The following is a 20,696-nucleotide window of genomic DNA, read 5'->3' as shown; positions in this document are numbered from 1 at the left end:
TTGCGCTGTACTCTGGGTTGCGGGGGGTTGGAGTTGATCGCAGCTGACTTAGGGCATAAGCAGGGTACACGCTGGACCGGTCACCTGTCCATCACAGGTCTCTTCATCATTGAAAAACCTTCACCTTCCAAATAAAAATTTAATTGGAATGACAAACATTTTTGTAACATACATTTCCCTGTATGTATATTCCCTCTCTCTCTCTGTTTTTTGAGAGACATGTGGTCTTGTCTTTTCCAACATGCTCTTCTGACTTTCCTTTGCTCTCTGCTGGAGAATTCATTGGTAGACTTCAGCTTTCCTTCTTCCTTCCATCTCTTATTTATTTCTCTTTCCTTTATTAAATATTCTTTGGATTTCACTGGGTCATTGAAACCCTTCGCCTGTACTCTTTATCTGCGAGGCATTTTGGCGTTTTTCCCTTCAAATTAAGATAAAATATGAAATAGAATATCGTTAAAATCAGAGAGATCTATGTATGACATATGTCTCTATGTTTTACATTATTTAAAACTTACTTTATTCAAAAATAAACATATTGTCACCACCGAAACCATTATGTCCGAAACTACCGAAACGTTTCGGTAGTGACCGTTTCGGTAGTGACGTTTTATAATAGTTGTTGACAATATTCAACAATGCTAGGCACAACGTGGCTACCACAGATAGTTTTGAGCATGTGTACAGAGATAGAAAACAGTACATTTAGCATTAAAATCAAAAGTGCTCATTTTATTGCCGAAATGAGGTGTCCGGTAGTGACGGTCCTTAAAACCACATGCTGATTTTCAGACTTTGGAGGGCACATAACTTAATAATGCTGCCAACTAATTACTCGCCATGTGCCCAGTGATGAACATGAATATGTATATATGTGTGTGTATCTATATATATATACATATAAAAGGACAAATTAATATTATGAAAGTAGTATTTGCAGCAGGAGCCTCACATGCACGCCCATTCGGGCACAAGCACGCTTTTGAAATGACGTCGCTATCTCCGCGGACAAGCAATATGATGACGCTCAGCTGCTAATTTTCTCATCCACCATCGTCTCTTGTTGCTACACAAAACATGTTGTTGTTTGTGTAAAGTAACTGGCATGTATGCATCAGTAAATCACTTGCGAGCATCCCAACAACCTAATTTTAAATGCGAACCTTCCATGAAAACAGCAAAATTAGACACAGTAACTATTTCATTGATCGTGACAGCAGAAAATACAATTCAGGGAGCGTCCTAATAAAACTTACCTCTTCAAACAATGAGCGAGTACAGAGGAGAACCGCAGAAAAGTGTGTCAATCGCGCTGGAAAACGAAGTTACACAACAGGAAAATTACTACAGTCCAAGTTCATGAAACGCAGCGGAGGCGGAGTTTCGCGGAATCAACATCACCACAGACTGCTGCTCTTTTTCTTCTTGCGCACATTTTTGTCTAGGCTGCTTTAAGAAGAAACGTGGCTGAAACCCGGTGTTATATATTTTTTAACTTCAACGAGAGTCAAGGTAGGGGTTATTTTGTGTACTATATGTACTGCGTTCATTGCCAACTGCGCCATATGTGAAGCGGTATTTTTAATTTGGACCAACAAAATGCACTCGTCGCGATGTTGCAACATATAACCAAAACCAGATTTTTAAAATACGTATATATTTTTTACTTCAACGAGAGTGAAGGTAGGGGTTATTTTGTTGCTTTGGTATGTATTGTGCACGTTGCCAATTGTGCAATGTGAAACAGTATTTTGAATTTGGGCCAACAAAATGCACACTTCGATTGTGAGTGCAACATAAACCACAACCTCCAATAACCACCACTTACTCCACCCACCCTTTCTATGTTATCCATCGATCCATTATCAATACCGCTTATCCTCACAAGGGTCGCGGGGCGTGCTGGAGGCTATCCTAGCTGTCCTCGGGCAGTAGGCGGGGGACACCCTGAATTGGTTGCCAGCCAATCGCAGGGCACACAGAGACAAACATCCGCACTCACAATCACACCTAGGGGCAATTTAGAGAGTCCAATCCACTTACCAAGCATGTTTTTGGAATGTGGGAGGAAACCGGAGAAACCTTTCTATGTTATATTATTTTTAATACAAATTGCCGTGCAAACGATCACGTAATGTTACTCCTACGTCAACAGCTTTAGCTTTTGGGATTTCAATAAGGTTTTGAGCTTTTGGAATTTTGTTTGTTTATTGACATAAGATTTCAATTTTTTACATTTCCACATTTACGGTGATGTTTGGACACTATCTGCTGCCCTTTTGCAGGTGATGGCTGTTGCAGTATCAAGGGATCTGTCAGTGCAGGTGTTTGAGGATGTGAATACAGTTAAACTAACTGACAGACAGCAACTTTTACGTGATGCTCAGCAGCGTGGACAACCCAAATGCATTGGGGTGAGTTCCAACGACAGGCAAACCCCTGAAAAAAAACATTATTATCGTAACTGTTGTGAACTAAAGTTTGTGATTGTATATATGAATCACAAACCTTTTTTTATGCTTATAGCATAATGGTTATAGTTAGGGACTTTGTGTGTCATTGCAGCCATTTGCCAAAATCAAAAAAAGTTCATTTTATTTCCCATTAAAGAACGCTATGCAGCAATGTTGTTTTTGTCAACGATGACGATGACAAAAATATTTTGTTAACGGCCCTTTTTTTCATGACTCTAACGAGACGATGACGATCTAAACGTGGCTCTTTGACGAAAACATGAAGTGACGTACATGAATTTTCGGTGACGAGACAAGACGGGACGAAATTGTTAGCATGTGATTCAAAATTTATGACATCCCTTCCTATTGTAACGTAATCTGTCTTTCAAAAAAATTGGAATGCTGGTGCAACCCATCCTCTTTTGGGCACGCCCACCGCCGGGACAGCACGCGGGGCGGCACACGCAAGGGTGCACGCCTCGCATACACCATCGCATACACCGTCGCACACATCGTTGCACACACCGGCACAACAAAACACAAACAGGTCTGCGGTCATTCTGACACGCTTTCCTTTGACAGACCTTGTGACAGTGACAGCAAATGTGCTTGGTGGTCGGAAACAAAGGAAAGATATGGACAAACTTTCTATACAACCCAACAAAAAGAATAACACGATGCATTGTAGACAGTGGTAATGGTGAATGTGGCCACAAACTAGGTGGAAAGAATGACAAATCTCAAGCAACATCAGAGGGCTCATCACGCTGATATTTTGTCCCAACTCGTCCTGTTAACACTGCATACATTTACTTGCACTCTGTTATTCAACAATCGGCTTGTGATCAGTTTCATTGTGCTTAAAGTTTTCCACGTAACTCATGGCGCAAATGGGCTGAGTTAAGGCATACGTTATTTTGGTTGAGCTAACGTCAAGGCTAACGTCAATTCATACGCTTGTTGTGTGTAAAGTCAAATATTAAAAGTGGATTAAGGCAGTGGTCCCCAACCATTTTTCTACCACAGACAGGTTGGTCCGCGTTGGTGTGTGTGTGTGTGGGGGGGGGGGGGGTGCGAATGTGTGTGTGTGTGTGTGTACAATAACAAACGCGAATCCACGTTTTTGTATTTCACCAAAGCCGCCAAAGTACTTACATTTTTTGCCCAATCCGTTAAAAAATGTATACCTGTATGTACAGAATGTATGTAGGAAACCTTGTATGCCTATTTTTAACTAAAACCTTTTTGAGTTTTTGTCGACAAAAAATTTAAGTAAACTAGACTAAAACGTTTTGGGGGAGTTTCCGTCGACTAAAACTAGACTAAAACCTTTTTGAGTTATCGTTGACAAAAACTAGACTCAAACTATCACTAATAGGATTGACTAAATGTGCCGAAAACTAATAAGCATTTTTGTCCAAAAGACTAAGACTAAATGTAAAATTCCTGCCAAAAACAACACTGCTATGCAGGTTTTTCTACCTTAATAAAATGAATATAATGAAACAGAAAGCTCCACTTCTCTGCTTTCGGAATCCATTGGAATTACCAGAGCTGTGCATTTGACCTTTTTGCCACTACGTCCTCCGTCCGCGACCTGTGTGCCCTTCCGTCCTCATCCCTCCATCCTTATTCATAAAAATGATTGTCCTCCGACCCCGTCTGCCCTCGTCCTTTTAAAGAAGTTCCGTCCTTAAATCCGCCCCCACCCACCAAAAATAAATAAATAAATGACACAGCGGGAGAGATGCTAACGGCAGAGGTTTGTTTAAAGCTCATTAGCTGGCAAATGTACTATTGAAATCCGCTTACCTTTTGGGCACCCACTTCTGGGTTAACGGTTTGACGAACCGCTTGCTAGCACACGTTGTATGTGTGGAACGAGATGAAGTGAGCCAGTCGAGAGTTGTAATATCACTGCTTTATTTAGCAGCGGTCATTGTTTATATGTCAATGCAGCGGACGTGACAGAGGTAAGTTTCTGAACGGATGGGGGGAAACGCCCAGTCCAGAGAGCGCTCCCATTGGTCAGCCCTCCGGGTTGCTGATTGGCTCGCTGGTTTCCCCTCCAGCAGTTTCGGTGCTGCTACATGTGTGTGCACTTGTCCCACGTATAGGCCAGCTGTCTTCTGTTGCATTCACACCAAATCCATTGAGGGCGTTTCTGGCGGCACGATTCAATTGAAGTCAATGTAGTTAGCGCAGGCAGGCGCGGTTGCGTAAACGGCAGCGCGGATGATGCATTTAGAGCGGTGGGGCACGTAGCAAAGCACAGAAAATCTGTCCATTTGGCGAGGCTAAAACAAATGAACTTTTTTCCCTTTTCGCCTTGTGGCAGCCAGTCAGCATCGGGGAGTACTACGTCCCACACAGCCTCCTGTACACTTGGCAGGTCTTGTGTGGAGAGCACAAAATGAAGGAAAACATTAGCGTTGTAGTTTGTGGACATCTCGAACTGTAGGACACGGCCAGCTACCAGTACCGGGACAAGAAAAAAAGAGACCAGGCTTGGAGAACCGTGAGTGAGGAGCTTGTTTTACCTGGTATGTTTTGACTTTCTTTATGTTTTGACAGCTGTTGAACTTTACCAAGACGGCAGAGCTGGGCACTTGACTCTTTTTTGCTGGTCCATCCTCCATCCTCCGTCCGCGACCTGGGTACCCTTCGTCCCTCCATCCTTATTCATAAAAGTTATCGTCCTCCGTCCTCGTCCTTTTAAAGCAGTTCCGTCCTTACGGCCGCCGTAACTGTTGAACTTTACCAAGACGGCAATATTGTTTGCTTAAGCTTTAGCACAACTAAAGCTACGTACTCCTCCAGTGTGCTGGCTCTGACGTTGCTCGCACTACTGGGTCTCATCACTTGTCGTACTAGTAGAACTGGCCCAGTATTTCCTGTTGAAAACTCTTGACTGTAAAACTAGTAAAGCGTTTGAAGTGTCCGGAGGCAATTTTTGCCCATTTCGCCAAGTAGGTTGAGATGAACTTTGGCCGCCTCGCAACCATGTCACACACATGAGGGACGATTCGTGGACCGGACTAAAATCCACCTCTGCCCTTGCTTAGTCCGTCCCATTTTTTAAAACTTGTCATCCGCGTCCCAAAAATCGGTGTCCGTCCAGGACGGAGGCACGGACCATTCCGCCCCCGGGACGTTTGAAAAACGTGCGTCATCCCTGGATGGTGCTGAAAGGAGACACATTTATTTTGTTGCAGCTATATCATCCCTGTTGTCGGCGGTATCTTCTTTACGCATTTATATGGGGTCAGTCTTTCGTTTCAAATATCGGCCAGCGATTAAAATTTCAATTTTTATCCTAAAACTGGATTACCTTAACTAGAATCCTGCGGTGCATTTTAGCCAAAGTGGATGAATGCACTTTTAACTTTTTGTTAATACTCGTGCTAACTAGGGCTGTTCGATTTTGCCCAATAATAAAATCCAGATTATTTTCTCTCAAACCCGATTTTACGATTACGATTTCTTTGTAAAATAAAAATAATGAAAAAGGAAGTATTTTGAATATATTTTATTTAAACTTAATTTTTCTTTCTTTGATCTCAAAATGCCAGTCAATTTAACTTAATACACACAGAACAATACATTGGGATTAACAGTATTTTACTTACACAATAGATTTCAGATCTGTTCTTAATTAAACCAACAATGAAAGAAGAAAGTGCATATACCATCTGAAACGAAATCATCAACATGAGAGAAGGTAGACCGTCAAGCCTGTAAACCAAACAGTGTGTCAGCAAGTCATTTTGCCAACCAGCTAGTGACTAGCCTTTCATCTTTCTCCCTGGTCTTACTTAAACATAAATCAATGATTAGTGCAAAACTGTCACTCAATAATACAATGCACTGTCAAGCTTAGTCCGACTGGACCAGAGGTCCGTTGTAGAGGAGAAAAAAAGGGACGCCTTTTAGATGTTGAGTTACTTGCTCACGGGTTGTATTGTACATGCGGGGCACACACTACACGACAGATCTATTTTTGCCCGATTCATTAACTAAACACTCGCTTGACTGAGCAAATAGCAGAATCGCCGGTAGCCATGGATGCTGTCGTTGTTTCGGACTGCGCGCTCGTGGGAGGAAGCGCACGTGCGCAGTAGTGGTATTCCGGGTCATCCGTGATGTAAACAGAAGCATGGTGGGTAATGGTGTCATGGCTACCCAGTTAAAGTTAACAACAGAATCCAAAAGTCCAGGCGCATTTCATAAAATTAATTAAAATGATATTAAATCAAAATTATTTATACAGCACTTTTCATACAAAAAGAATGCAGCTCAAAGTGCTGTCCAGTAAAAATGTCCAAAACACAACATAAAAAGGAAGACCCACTCCCGGCCGCCCTCCCAACAAACCCAAAGATATATATCTGCCAGTACTTCAGCACTCGCACCTACAACGACCCCCCCCCCACATATACACACAAAGTACACAACCTGATAAACGTTGTTAAAAAGACATGACAAGGCACAGAGGAACCATATGAGGAAAGGGTACCCAAGGGGGGCTCGTTCACGCTGAGGGGAATGACAGCCCACGGGCCACAGGGAGTGCCGCCATCACAGAGACCCCCGGCTGGGGAGACCCCACACCTAGTGTAGAGGCCCCCGGCCACCTGGACCTAAGAAGCCCCTGCAATGACACCCCCTGCGGGAAGGGCAGCCACCCCCCCCCAACGCGGAGGCCCCCCATGAGGAAACACTAAAGCTAAAAGCTAACAACAACAGAAAGCAACAAAACTAAAAGACAAAACAATAATATAATCTGAGTAAGTAAAATCAGTATGGCAAAATATGATTAAAAAAAATAGTCCCCAATAAAAAGAAAAAGATAAATTAATAAGATTAATTAATAAGTTACTTAAATTATTTAAAATTATTTAAAAGCCAAACTAAAAAGCTAGGTCTTGAGCTTCCTCTTAAAAATAGCAACAGTCTCTGCTGACCTGACGTCCTCTGGCAGGCTATTCCAGAGTTGAGGACCAAAATGGCTGAATGCAGCCTCGCCAAATATATATCGCCATATATATATTGCTATATATATATATATATATATATATATATATATATATATATACATATATATATATATAAATATATATATACATATATATATATATACATATATATATATTGCTATATATATATATATATATATATATATATATATATATATATATAGCTATATATATATATATATATTGCTATATATATATAAATACATATATATATATATATATATATGAATACATATATATACATATATATGTATATATATATATATATATATATATATATATATATGTATATATATATATATATATATATATATATATATATATATATATATATATATATATATATATATATATATATATATATAGCAGCACAGCGGTGACAAAATGAGCATCTAAAAAGGAAGCACGTTGTGGCTGATATCCGATTTCATTTATGGCATAGGGACCGTCGTTTCTGGAAGCTAGCTAGTTAGCACACACAGGCGTGTCTGAACACCGCACCCACGTCCTGTTATGGTACGCTAACATTATGTAGCGTTGTAACAAATATGGGACGCCATCCAGGGGTGAACACAGGTGGTGCACCCCGTTTCCTCTGCAGCAGACCTGGAATACACAACTTTTTTTTGCGTTCCATCACCCGGAGACGCGACCAATCTGCTCTTCAGATGCACGTCCCTGAAATGGTTTTGAATGATAAAACAAAACAAAAAAAACAAGTATTTGAACATTTCTGCTGAACCTCTGAAAAAAAATTCACAAATACAGAACTAGAGAATACTCTTCTTTCAGGCAACGCCCAGACATGGGCGGAGAATCAGCCAACCTCATTAACATGCGCGGCCTCAGTAAAAGGCCGTGCAAAACTCCCCTTCCCTCTCTTGGAAAAAAATCTCACTCTTGAATATCCTGCTCTTGAAAATTTCCACTCTTGAAAAATTCTCACTCGAAACTTCCTTTGTGAAAACTCACTCCCTTGAGAATCTCTCTTGAACAACCTTTTTTTTTTTTTTGCGTGGCTTCATAACTCCTCTCCGCAATCAGCCGCGCTCTGACACATCCCGGGTCCCTGAACGTTTTCTCTTTTTGTTACACTTTTCTTTTTGTTTGGGTTGCCTACAGCTCGAGACCAACCACGGCGCACGTGGCGATTTAAAATTTTGTGTTTTCGGCCCGATCCCGTGGTTCTAGCGATCACCAGCTTAGCTAGCAGACCATGCTTCCGCACCCAAGGAAAGGTGCGCCACCCACCTCAAAACGGGGGTCATAGCGTGCGTCCTGACAAAACGACCCGCTATCATGACCAGTGTCTGCGCGCCCGGGAATGGGTAGCCCAAAGTGGCGCCGCGTGCAGAGTTGCAGAACCTCCGGGGCCTTTACAATCATTTTTCTTTGGTTGAACTTTTACTTCTTTGGACTTCATTTTTTTCTTCCTGCTGCAGGGCGCTTTCTCCCTCCGCGTTTGAGCAACGACGATCAACACCCGTAAGTGCAGGTTGCAATTTCCTAAAGTGCATACAGTTGATGCATAATTCAATTGGGAATCAAACAGCTTTGCACAAATCAATTAACTTTGATTTGGTACGCCAGCTCACCTTTTATCACACGCACACCACAGACCCACACATCATAATTTCCCCATTGTCCCTTACCTCCCAATCTTTTGATATTCGTGTTTGTCTTCATTTACTTAGGCTTGTCTTAGCATAGGATTTCTTTATGTTTCTGACCATTGTAGTATGTTTCGTATAGATTTCAATAGCTGTAGAAAATAAATCATTGTCATATACTGTACAGAAATCTAGTGTGAATTGTGTGTTTGAATCAAAGTGTCAATCAATAATCTGGTAACTCAGATTTACATATTTTGAATGTAGCTCCTTCATATATTAAAACTGAATTACGAGGACTTTTACGTCTGTTTTTGTCCAAAGAATCAATCCAAAACGGACGTGGTGCCCCTAGCGGCAATCGAGAGTTAGTGCAGGCATTAACTCGAATCGCCGTTCCATTTATTAAAATAATATTTAATACCAGTACATGTATTTGCCACAGCGTCTACTACGGACTATGGAGGCATTAGTCAGCAAACTCACTTTATTAAAAACCAAAAGACAGTTTTTGTATACCCGCGATCCCACGGTTGACATCAAATAGCAAGAGAGGACGTCAACATGCGATGCCTCATGGTCACTGTGACCGCGTACCGAATGTTGCGTTTAAGAACTCTGAAATCCCACCACTCAAAGTTAACACAACATGATTTATTTTGGACAAACCATTAATGGCACCAGCTAACAATAAAAGACATAACATACCTAGGTCGTTAAAATATACTAATTTAGAGTGTTAAAAAAATATATTCATCCGAACCTTTAAAGGTTTTTTTTTTTTCATTCCGGTGCACAACACATTTTGAATGTGTAGATCTAATTACCGGTATGCAAATTAGAGAAGCAAAACAAAAGGTTTTGGATCAGAGTTAAATAAAAACAAAATTAAAAACCAATGTGTTTAGTTTTTGTTTTTTTTAGCACCGTGCTTTTACTTACACTGCTTTTCACATGATTTCACTCTCTTCTACATTAAATAAAGGCTTGGTGCCCAAGAAAAGTTACATATGTTTACAAGTATTTCTTGTAGTTTCATAGTATTAGTGCAACTCAGCATAGTGTATAGTTTTGGGTTCCATTTTAAAATGCACTAAACATTTACAACCCCCAAAAAATTTCAAGGCCACAGTATCGCCTTCAATCTCAATTACTCCATTGTTTATAAACACGGAGGGAATGTTGGTACAAGCTGCAAAGTTTAATACAAGTTGAATGTACTTTCATCTTAATTATCTTTATTATTCTTTTGTGCATACCTTAAAGAATTCTAGCTTTAAGGTATAGATGGTCATTTAAGAGCCTGGTGCGATTATGCCGCGATTTACATATGATCCGATTAGTCGAGTATTCGCGACTACTGTTGGTGATTAGTCGACTAGCAAAATAATAGTTTGTGGTAGCCCTACTTGACACGCTTGCATCAAACATCATTGCGTATTGCGTTTGTAGATGGCTGCAGCACCACACTAGCGCACAGAGACAAGCATGGTTGCGAGTTTTAAAAAAATCGAATCGAAAATGGGAACTGAAAATCGAATCGGGTCTTAAGTGAATCGTTACATCCCTAGTAAGCACATGAAAAGCGTTGTGCAGGCAAGAAGGCGGCTCCGTAGAAGAGAACATGCAGCGAGTGAATATTTATTTGCATTAGCTTAAGCATAACTAAAATACTGCAGCAGCAGACAGTAAAGCGACATGCTGACGTCACTCGCCGGTGTGCTGGCTCTGACGCTGCTCGGTCTCATCACTTGTCGTACTAGTTGAACTCGTGCTATATCTCTTGTTGAAAAATCTCCTTTGCAGTTGCTAGTGCAACTAGTGGCATGTTTGAAGTGTTTGTTTGCCCATTTCGGTTGAGATGAACTATGGCTGCCTCGCTACCACGTCACACGCATGAGAACCAATTCGTGGGACGGACTAAAATCCACTCCCTTACTTAGTCCGACCCTTTTTTAAAACTCCTACGTCCCAAAAATGGCCGTCCAGCCGGGGCGGAGGTACGGACCGTTCCGGCCCTGGGACGGACTGCCCAGCAATGTTGTTTCGCGGTCCTTGTGCTGTATGCGTCGTGTTTGGGTGTCTGCAGTGTTGTTTTCGTCAACAATGACAATAACAAAAATATTTCGTCAACGCCTCTTTTTTTTCATGACGATAACAAGACGATGATGAGCTAAACTTGGCTCTATGATGACTAAAATATGACGTGACGTAGTTTTCGTTAACAAGACGAGACTGGAGATTGTTAGTACGTGTGGTCTGTCAGACATTCAAAATGCATGACCGGAATCATTCAGATTTTAGAATGCAGTGCTAAGTTTTGATTCCTCGTTAGCCGCGTGGAAGAAGTACGAATTTAAAAAATGTGTGCACATGGCGTGAAACCCCTCCTGCTGCCGAATTAAATTAAATTAAATTAAATTAAAACAGCTGCAGGCAGCCACCAGTTCAATAGATTGGCAAATAAGTTCATGTCAAATGTATGCGAGTTATGTGTCTGTTTGGGCAGCCACCGTCTGATGTAGATACACGGACCGGACTGGACGGACGGACCGACGGACGGACTGACGATTACAGTTTGGTCCGGCTTGAAAAAATGACGGACTGACGTTGACGGACGGGTACACAGGCCTCTGAAGGATGACAATTTACGGACCGGCAAAATTTGGTATAATACCCACCTCTGCACATTTGCATGTGTGATGTTACTGACTGGAGATCGGTAAGCTTTATTAGTTTTTTTTTTAATAGCCTCACCCTATTATTATTTTATTTCCGAAAATAAAATCACACCTAAATAAGCATGCAGTCGTGTGTTTACAGAGCGAAGATACCAGCAACGATGATGGATTATGTTTAATGATTAATATTTTGTGCATGGTCATAGGTGAGTCAGATGATGCTGGGCCTGATGATCGTGTCCTACTCTATTCCACTGCACTTCATCAACTTCACTGAGGTGGTTTCTCTGGGCGTGCCATGGTGGAGTGGCCTAGCAGTGAGTTTTTTTTTACCAGTGTTGCTCAGATATCTCAGCATTCTCCATTATGGTACAATTATGTGACGATGACATTCTTGCTTAGTCACCACGACCTAATTTCTTTATGTGTGTGTGTGTGTGTGTGTGTGTGCGCAATTGTGTGTGTGCGTACGCACGACCAGTTTATAACAGCTGGAGTGGTTTCTATCATCTTGTCCAAACACTGTACCATGAGGACTGTAAGTATGAGGCCATTACACATATAATGTAATCTTGCATTGTCTGTTAAAATGCCTTTATTACATTTATTTCGCAATTATCACCTTCTGGTCATTTCTTTCCAGTAACTCACATTGCATGATTTCAAAAGAACAATTCAAACTCATGTTCGCATCTGAATAGGCCAGGGGTGAAGGAGGGAGAATAGCTCACCCTGTCCATGCCACCTCTGAAAAAAAACTATCTATCTATATATATATATATACTGTACCTATCTATATTCTCTGTCTCTGTCTCTCTCTCTCTCTCTCTCTCTCTCTCTCTCTCTATTAGTGCTGTCAAATTTACTCCGTTAACGGGCGGTAATTAAATTTTGTAATTGATCGCATCAAAATATTTGACGCATTTAATGCACAGTGAGCAGCAGAGTGGACGCGTGTCGCCCGCGTATAAGAAGCATTTCCAAAGAAGAGGGCAGCTTTAAATCTCAGAAATGTGAATAAGTTGGTTTGCCTCAGCGACTGTCTTGTTTTGTGTTCATAAAGTCAGTTTAAAGGAGCAACACACGACGTGCTGATACCACTTACAGCATAACATAATGAGCCAATCACATTCGTGTGCACTTCAGTGACCTCTCGGAAAACATAAACTCTAAAACTATTACAAGGGCCACATACTGTAAATATGTACATTACACACACACGCACACACTTTATTTGCACACATTTGCACACGTTTTTGTTTTTGTAGTGAATAAAAATACTGTCTATTACAGAAAGAATGTTAATAATTTTTAATTTAAAAAATTTAATTTTCATCTCATGAGATTTGTTGTTGTAATAAAAATACATTACATATGAACAGTATGTTATATATATATATATATATATATATATATATATATATATATATATATATATTTTGTTTTTTTTAATTCCTCTGGAAATTTCCATTCAAACTAAATAAAATAAACCCTCATATTTTGTTCTTCTCTTCCAGTACCAGGCATCTTTGATGGTGAATTTTGTTTCCACAGTGGTGTCAGTTATTGCTGTGATCGTGTATTCTGTGGATTTGGACAAAAATCAAGAAGCATCATGTGACAAGAACTTGGATGGCAGCTGTAACATGAGCTTCTACTCCACAGTGTGTATCACTTACTATAAATGCTTTACCTCAACTCACATGCTTACCAACAGTTTAGTTATAATGGTGTAATTATAATATGAATGAAGCCCTACGGGGGCACACGCCATTGCAAAATGTAGCCTAAGTCCTGCTAACTGCAGAGGGTTGTGTCAGCATGGGCATCGGGCTCAAAACTATGGCAGACAATTATGATTGTTTATCCATAGAATTCCATACCAGATCGGTCGCGGCCTGGGTTAACAGCAACCCCCATTGGCTCCTTTAACCTACAGGCGGCGGTGAAAATTGAGCGACTGTGGGTCAAAGAAGAACGGGAGGGGGAAAGTGGGTTCATAGGCAAAAAAAGAAGAAAAAAAATTACATAGACCTGACCTGAAAATGGGGCCTCTCAATGTTGGGACTTGATGATTAGGAGAATGTAGCTATATTATGTCTCCAGGAGACCAGTTGAAGATGCAGTAAGGCAAGAAGCTTAGAGGTAGGGTTCAAATTGTTTTACCTTGGTGTTGATGGGAAGAGAAATGGAGTAGGGGTTAATTTTAAGTAAAAGTTGGTTAAGAACGTCCTGGAGGTCAAAAGAGTGTCAGATCGAGTGATGAAGCTGAAACTTGAAATCAAGGATTGTTATGTTTCATGCAATTACTAACACTCTTACATAATTGAATTGGAGTGAAAAAAAGTTTAGGAGTATTGGCCTACCAAATACGTAATGGTAAGCCATTTTGCCTCAGTATCATTAGAACCTTTCAAGGCTTCAAATCTTAAGCGGCGCTTGACTTCCCTTCATGCTAACATCGACGAGGAATGAACTTCTCAAACACAGGTTGTTCACTTAAAGGTCAGGCAGAAAAGTAGACATAGTTGTTCCCCAAATTTATGAAGCACTCGTATCAACTTGCTTAGAACGTTTCACGGGCTAAAAAGGTATACAATGAACGGGAGTTCGTCAAAACATGCAAAAGAGAGTTAGGGAGTGAGGGAAGCAACATAGCAGTTTATGTATGCTTATGTGTATGCTGTGACTCTTTGCGGTAACACAGTCAAAATGTGGCTCTTTGCTTTGAAAAGGTTGGCCATCCCTGCTCCCTAATCTGTATGTTCAGTTAACCGTTGGCATACACAAACATAGACCTACAACAATGCCAACAAACCAGGAAATACAAACAAAATAACAACAAATACAGGTGGCTAATAAAAAATAAATCAAATAAACTACATTATCATGAGTCCCTTTATATCTTATACTTCAATCCAATGGGTGAAAGTTGAAACAACAGGGTATAACAAATAAGACAAATCATGGTTCTTAGCATATTGAATAAACCGCCCCCACACTGCTTGAAATGAGTCCTGCTTATTTTTAAGAATATATATTTTTTAATGGTAAACAATATGAGAATTCCCTAATAAACATTCCAATACCTGGCTTGCCCATACTACCCTCTTAGGCTTTAATAGACTTACGTTCAAAAATATTTTTTCATACGTTTCAAATTACACACATCTACAGAGCTTTGGCTCTAGCCAGTGTTGTTTTCGTGAACGATGACGAAAATATTTCGTTAACGCCCCTTTTTTTCATGACACGACGATGACGAGCTAAACGTGGTCCTTTGATGACGAAAACATGACGTGACGTACATGGATTTTCGGTGATGAGACGAGACTGGACGAAATTGTTAGCGTTTGTTTTGTCAGACGTTCAAAATTTATGACATGCCTTCCTATTGTACACGTAATCTGTCTTTCAAAAAATGCAATGCTGGTGCAACCTATCCTCGTTTGGCCACGCCCACCGCCTGGACAGCACGCAAGGCGCACGCATCGCACACACCGGCACAACAAAACATGAACAGGTCTGCCGTCATTTGTCTCAGCTCACGCACACTGACACGCTTTCCTTTGACGGACCATGGCGACAGTGACACCAAATGGGCTTGGTGGTCGAAAACGAAGGAAAGATATGGACTTACTTTCTGTACAACCCAGCAGAAAGAACAACACGATGCATTGTAGACAGCGGCAACGGTGTATGTGGCCACAAACTAGGTGGAAAGAATGACAAATCTCAAGCAACATCTGAGGGCTCACCACGCTGATATTTTGTCCCAACTCGTCCTGTTAAGATATACTGTATACATTTACTTGCACTCTGTTATTCAACCATCGGCTTGTGATCAATTTCATTGTGCTTAAAGTTATCCACGTAACTCGTGGCGCATATGGGCTGAGTTAAGGCATAAGTTATTTTGGTTGAGCTAACGTCGAGGCTAACATCAATTCATTCGCTTGTTCATTCGCAAAGTCAAATATTAAAAGTAGATTAAGGCAGTGGTCCCCAAACATTTTTCCACCACGAACCGGTTGTTCCGCGTTGGTGTGTGTGTGTGTGTGTACAATGAACGCGAATCCACATTTTTTTTTATTTCACCAATATTGAATGACTTTTTAGCCTTAGCAATGTGGTTAGCCGCCAAAGTACGAATCAGGTAAAAAATGTATGCCATTTTTCCATTTCATTTGTATGTACAGAATGTATGCACGAAACCTTGTATGCCTATTTTTAACTAAAACCTTTTTGAATTTTTGTCGACTAAATTTACGAAAACTAGGGGAGTTTATGTCGACTAAAACTAGACTAAAACCTTTTTGCGTTTTCGTCGACTAAAACTAGACTTAAGCTATCACTAATTGGAATGACTAAATGTGATGAAAACTAACAAGCATTTTTGTCCAAAAGACTAAGACTAAGTCTAAAATGCCTGCCAAAAACAACACTGGTTCTAGCTCAAGTCTAATCAAGAGGATCTCCTGAACCTCTAACCTAATCTCTTCCCAGAATTCCCCATCTTTGGCAGTGGAAAAGGCAATCCTTTATGCACTCCAAACCGATTGCAAGTGTCAGGAACACTGTATTCACATTAAATTTGTTCGGTAATTATGTATACCCTCATCAGCCAGCTGTATTGTTGAAGTCTCAAACGAGTATTACTTGTGCTTGTTTGAGTTGTCTTACATGCGATATGCCACTGTAGGGGAGTTAATTTGCCCTGCAAATACAAATTCCATGGTTTGAGCTTGGGATCAGAAGATTCAGTCAAGGAGGCTTTTAGAAAATCATAACATTCTGAGATAATGCTCTTTCGGAAAAGATTCTTTGCCATCATTTCCCCAAGCCTAGTAGGGGGCATTATTGATTTTGATCTGCGCTAATAAATCTCTTTAATTGAAGTATTTGAAAAAATGTTTACAAGGAATGTCGTATTTTCTCAAACTGCTCGAGTGTCAAAATATTCCCATTATAACCATAAATGTATTTTATTTGTTTTGCCTCTTTATCTGCCCATACTTTAAACCCTGCATCTGTTGTCCCTGGGTTAAAAAAAGCAATTGCCACAGATTGGTCTGAAATACGAAAAGAAAGAGGCACCTTTAAAGTATTTCCTCACTTCCTGCCAGACATCAATCATGTTTTGTACAAAAGGATTGGTGCAAGACCTTTTGAGTTAATAATATTAAGGCAGCCTAGGAGGAAGAAATTGGGGTTTGAAGTCTCAGATGACTCTTAAGGCTAAAGGAAGATACATACAAGCTCGATCTGTATCAGACATGGTCTGCTCCAGTTTAGAGTGCTCCATAGGCTCCATCTGTCTAAAAGTAAACTTGCCAAAATGTATCCAGATGTAGACCTGCCCCCGATGCGATCAAGCTCCAGCTCCTCTGTACCATAGGTTTTGGGAATGCCCAAAGTTGATACGATTTTGGTCCTTGATTTTTATTTATTTTTATACATTTTCATATATCTGTGACATAGACATAAGTCCTGTCTGAAATTGTGATTATTTGGGGAGGGTTCATGGTGATGTGGCGATATCTGGTTCACCATCCGATGCATTTTCATCTTTACTGGCCAGACGACTGATTGTTTTTGTAACTGGATATCTTCTAAGCCTCCTACACACAAACGCTGGGTTAGGGATGTAATGGTGCTTTTATAACTTGAAAAGTCGAAATAATCAGTAGGGGTGTAACGGTACACTCGGGTGTATTGATACATTTCGGTATGGCATGTTCGGTTCGGTTCACTTGAGTTCGGTTTGGTCCACTTATTAGCATACTGTTGCATGCGGGAGACGAGAGTGGCGGCACAAAAGAGAGAGCAAGAAAAGAGCCAGAGCTCGAAGGTCCCCGCGTACACTGCGGTCTCCTGTTTGGGAACATTCTGGCTTTCCTGTTCCCCATCGCCGATGGGGAAATGTGCGTGGATAAATCCGAATGTTGTGTGCCGACATTGCAACACGAAACCGGCGGCTGTTGCGGCTAGCACATCTAACATGCACGGCATCATCCGACTGTGAATGTTTCTTAGACGAGGCAGCAAGCATTCTTTTTAGCCCAAAACGTCAAACTTAAATAGCGAGATTTATCATATTGTAGCGTCTTCCAGGAATATTATATATTAATATAGTTAGCAATAATTGTAACTGTTATTGTATGTATTTTTTTTTTATCACAAAAAGTGTATACATGTACTGTAATGACAACTTGTCTTTAATTTGAATACTTGGATGTGTCATAGGCTTTTGCTGCTGAGTGTTTAAAGATTTCAGTGTTTTAATAATTTACTAAATTAAGAGATCTTTATTGTTAGTGTATTTTTTATTCTGGTGTAATTTCTTAGAATATCACCCGAATGGTTCGCTTTTATTTATTTTTTTCCAAAAAAATGTAACATTGTTTTCAAAATAAACATATATTTTTTTAAAAATCAGGTTTTTTGTACCGAAAATATACCGAACCAAAGTTTCCAAAAAAACGAACCGAACCGAAAAGTGATTCAGCGTACCGTTACACCCCTATCAATCAGGGGATCAAGTCGAAGGTTTTACATGGTCTGGCAAACATTTCAGAATTACTTTGATTCAGAGTTTCCATCTAGAGACACTGAAGAGGCTGCTTGATTGACACATCCTCCGTGACGTGTTGGACTTTTTCTTAAATTTTGATAAATTTGTCTTTGTTTTGTTTTGGTCGACTATTGTTAGATTATTAGTTGAAGCAGTCATATTTTTATTATTATTATTGTTATTTGTATCATTATAATTATTATAATTGTAATTTTTTTCTTGTCTTGTGATGGCTGTTTTTGGCCTTGTTGCATCTTGAGCCCTCGCAGGAGATCGCGAGAACTGTGATGGCAGTGAAAAAGACGAAGCGCTCGTGGACTTTAAACCAGTCGAACGTCATATACGTTTAAGATATGTTTGTAGACAATGACTATATCGACAGCTTTCTAACAGAATAGATGGTGGTAATTACCACTCAATTTGTTAACAATTTAAAAACAGTGCTTTTCTTCCACTGACACTTTATTTTTACATTTTTTGATTGATTGATTGATTGTATTGTAAAGTAAAAGTAGAGGTTTGTAAAAACCAAAACAAAAACTGATAAAACACAATCAGGCTGCTTTGATGGAAGAATACAGAAATCTGAGAACATTTACTGTGTAGAAGCTGGAATTCAGAGGATTTTAACAAAAGTTATGACATTGATGTGACATTAAAATGTTTCTTTTTGAACAGCGCCTGACCAGAGGGTTGAAATCCTCCCTACTACTCTTCACCATCGCCCAGACTGCAGTCTCTGCCGCTATCTGCATCCATCTGTACAGACTGAAGTCTACCTTTGGATTGTACAGTGTAAGACTCTTAACACCCAGCAAAGTCTTCACTGTAGTTTTCAAAATATATGGGTGCACGCTTTAAAGATAGATTAATACAGATAATTGTGCTGTCAGGTACGCACACAGTGTGTGGACACGTGACTTTTTTTTACATTTCTCCCTTGAGTTTTTGAAATCTAAGGCCGAGTACACTCAAGACAATTAGGCTGGGGTTTTTTCGACATTTTGTCCCTTCCTGACCAAGGAGGATAAAAGGCCAACTATTTTATGTCCTATAAAATTATCCTTTAGTCTAAGGTGTGTTAAGAGTGGATTTGTCCTTTGTCAGGGGCGACAATCTTGAATATTAAACTTGTTCTGTATTTGTGATCAAAAATCTTCTAGGGTAAGGGCAAAGACAAATACTCTCAAGTCATTTGACTCCTTGATTTGTGACATGGCCTGAATGTAGCCACGTTCCCTGACTGACAAACAAGGAAATACTGGTAAATAAAAACAAAATATAACCTACTAGATACCAAGAAGTATTTTCCAAATCATGTATTTTTCTTGAAGACACAACATTTTCAACACACCCGTCCTCTTCAGAAACACTCAGGTAACATCGCCGCATATTTGTGTGTTTCTGTTATTTTTTTTGCTTTTGAGAGGTCACGTGTGATCTTCTGAGATTCCTCTTCCTTTCTAGATCGATGGTGGACGAGAATCTTAAGGTGTATGGTGTCTGTATTGAGATTATCGGATCAGACCTCACAGAATATCACCAATTTTTTTAAATGCCTTATTTTCCATGTTTATGTGTGGGGTCTCTAACAGTTAAACATTCTTTTAAGATTTAACCAAATAAATAAATAAAAAATGTGTGTACCCTGCCTAAGATGATGTTGTTACATCATGGTGTTTGTCACTGAGGTCCAGATTTGACTAATTTGATTACGATGGGTTTTCCAAGCTTGCCAACAAACAACAGGGAATAAATACAGTGCATGGTACATACTATCACTGAATAAGAAACACCACTGTATTCTGGACAGTTCATACTGACTACTACCCTCTGTTTATCTGTTTGCAGTCTTTCACCGAAGCTGCTTCATCTATTCCCAGAACACTCGCCTGACCAGTACTCCATCTCAAGATGGGGTGGACTGTTTGCTTAACAATTGCCACTGAACACAATTCCATTTGGCATTTAACTGAAAATACAAACCACGAAATACATGCAACTGTAAATGCTGTACCTTTGCAGAGCAACAACAATGTTGACTGTGTCCCACTAATTTCAACTGAAAAGTGTGATCATTAGTGCACTATTTTTTTTTGTCAGAGCAAAGATACTATATTTTTTCCTGCTTAAATTTCTCGTAGTTACCCATTTCTTGTGGCACCTGCGAATAATGCATGCAAAATGGTTAATTGTATAGTGACAGATACACTACCTGATGAAATTTCATGATTTGCAACATGTTTCATGAAGATGGTAATTACATACATGTTTTGATACAGAGGAATTTTCTCCGATTGCTTAATGTGATTTTTCCATAAAAACTAACACACATGGTA

General features: G+C 40.0%; 2 protein-coding genes across 2 annotated transcripts in view; one reads left to right on the top strand and one right to left on the bottom strand.

Moving 5' to 3' along the window:
* The window catches only part of LOC147145472 (uncharacterized), a 16,436-nt gene extending 15,044 nt beyond the window's left edge, over positions 1-1,392 (bottom strand). The window contains exon 1 of the mRNA XM_086033417.1: positions 1,257-1,392. The gene's annotated coding sequence lies outside the window, so the exon portion shown is untranslated. The remainder of the gene's footprint in view (positions 1-1,256) is intronic.
* tmem176 (transmembrane protein 176) lies at positions 1,348-20,696 on the top strand. Its single transcript, XM_086033416.1, has 7 exons — positions 1,348-1,512; positions 2,286-2,414; positions 11,990-12,100; positions 12,265-12,321; positions 13,301-13,447; positions 19,036-19,152; positions 20,209-20,696. Exons 2-7 carry the CDS (start codon positions 2,289-2,291, stop codon positions 20,251-20,253), a joined length of 603 nt encoding a protein of 200 aa, XP_085889542.1. The 5' UTR covers positions 1,348-1,512; positions 2,286-2,288; the 3' UTR covers positions 20,254-20,696.

The sequence above is a fragment of the Filicampus tigris genome, chromosome 6, assembly GCF_054856515.1.
Source record: "Filicampus tigris isolate MCC_2025a chromosome 6, RoL_Ftig_1.0, whole genome shotgun sequence".
Classification (NCBI taxonomy): domain Eukaryota; kingdom Metazoa; phylum Chordata; class Actinopteri; order Syngnathiformes; family Syngnathidae; genus Filicampus; species Filicampus tigris.
The sequence above is the reverse complement of the archived record's forward strand: the minus strand, read 5'-3'. Positions and strand labels throughout refer to the sequence as shown.

What these genes read in the sequence shown, in the direction of transcription:
- tmem176 (XM_086033416.1), top strand. Translation starts at nt 2,289, where the DNA reads ATGGCTGTTGCAGTATCAAGGGATCTGTCAGTGCAGGTGTTTGAGGAT. An exon ending in GACAACCCAAATGCATTGGG is followed by an intron (nt 2,415 to 11,989) that starts GTGAGTTCCAAC and finishes GCATGGTCATAG; the next exon opens with GTGAGTCAGATGATGCTGGG. An exon ending in AACACTGTACCATGAGGACT is followed by an intron (nt 12,322 to 13,300) that starts GTAAGTATGAGG and finishes CTTCTCTTCCAG; the next exon opens with TACCAGGCATCTTTGATGGT.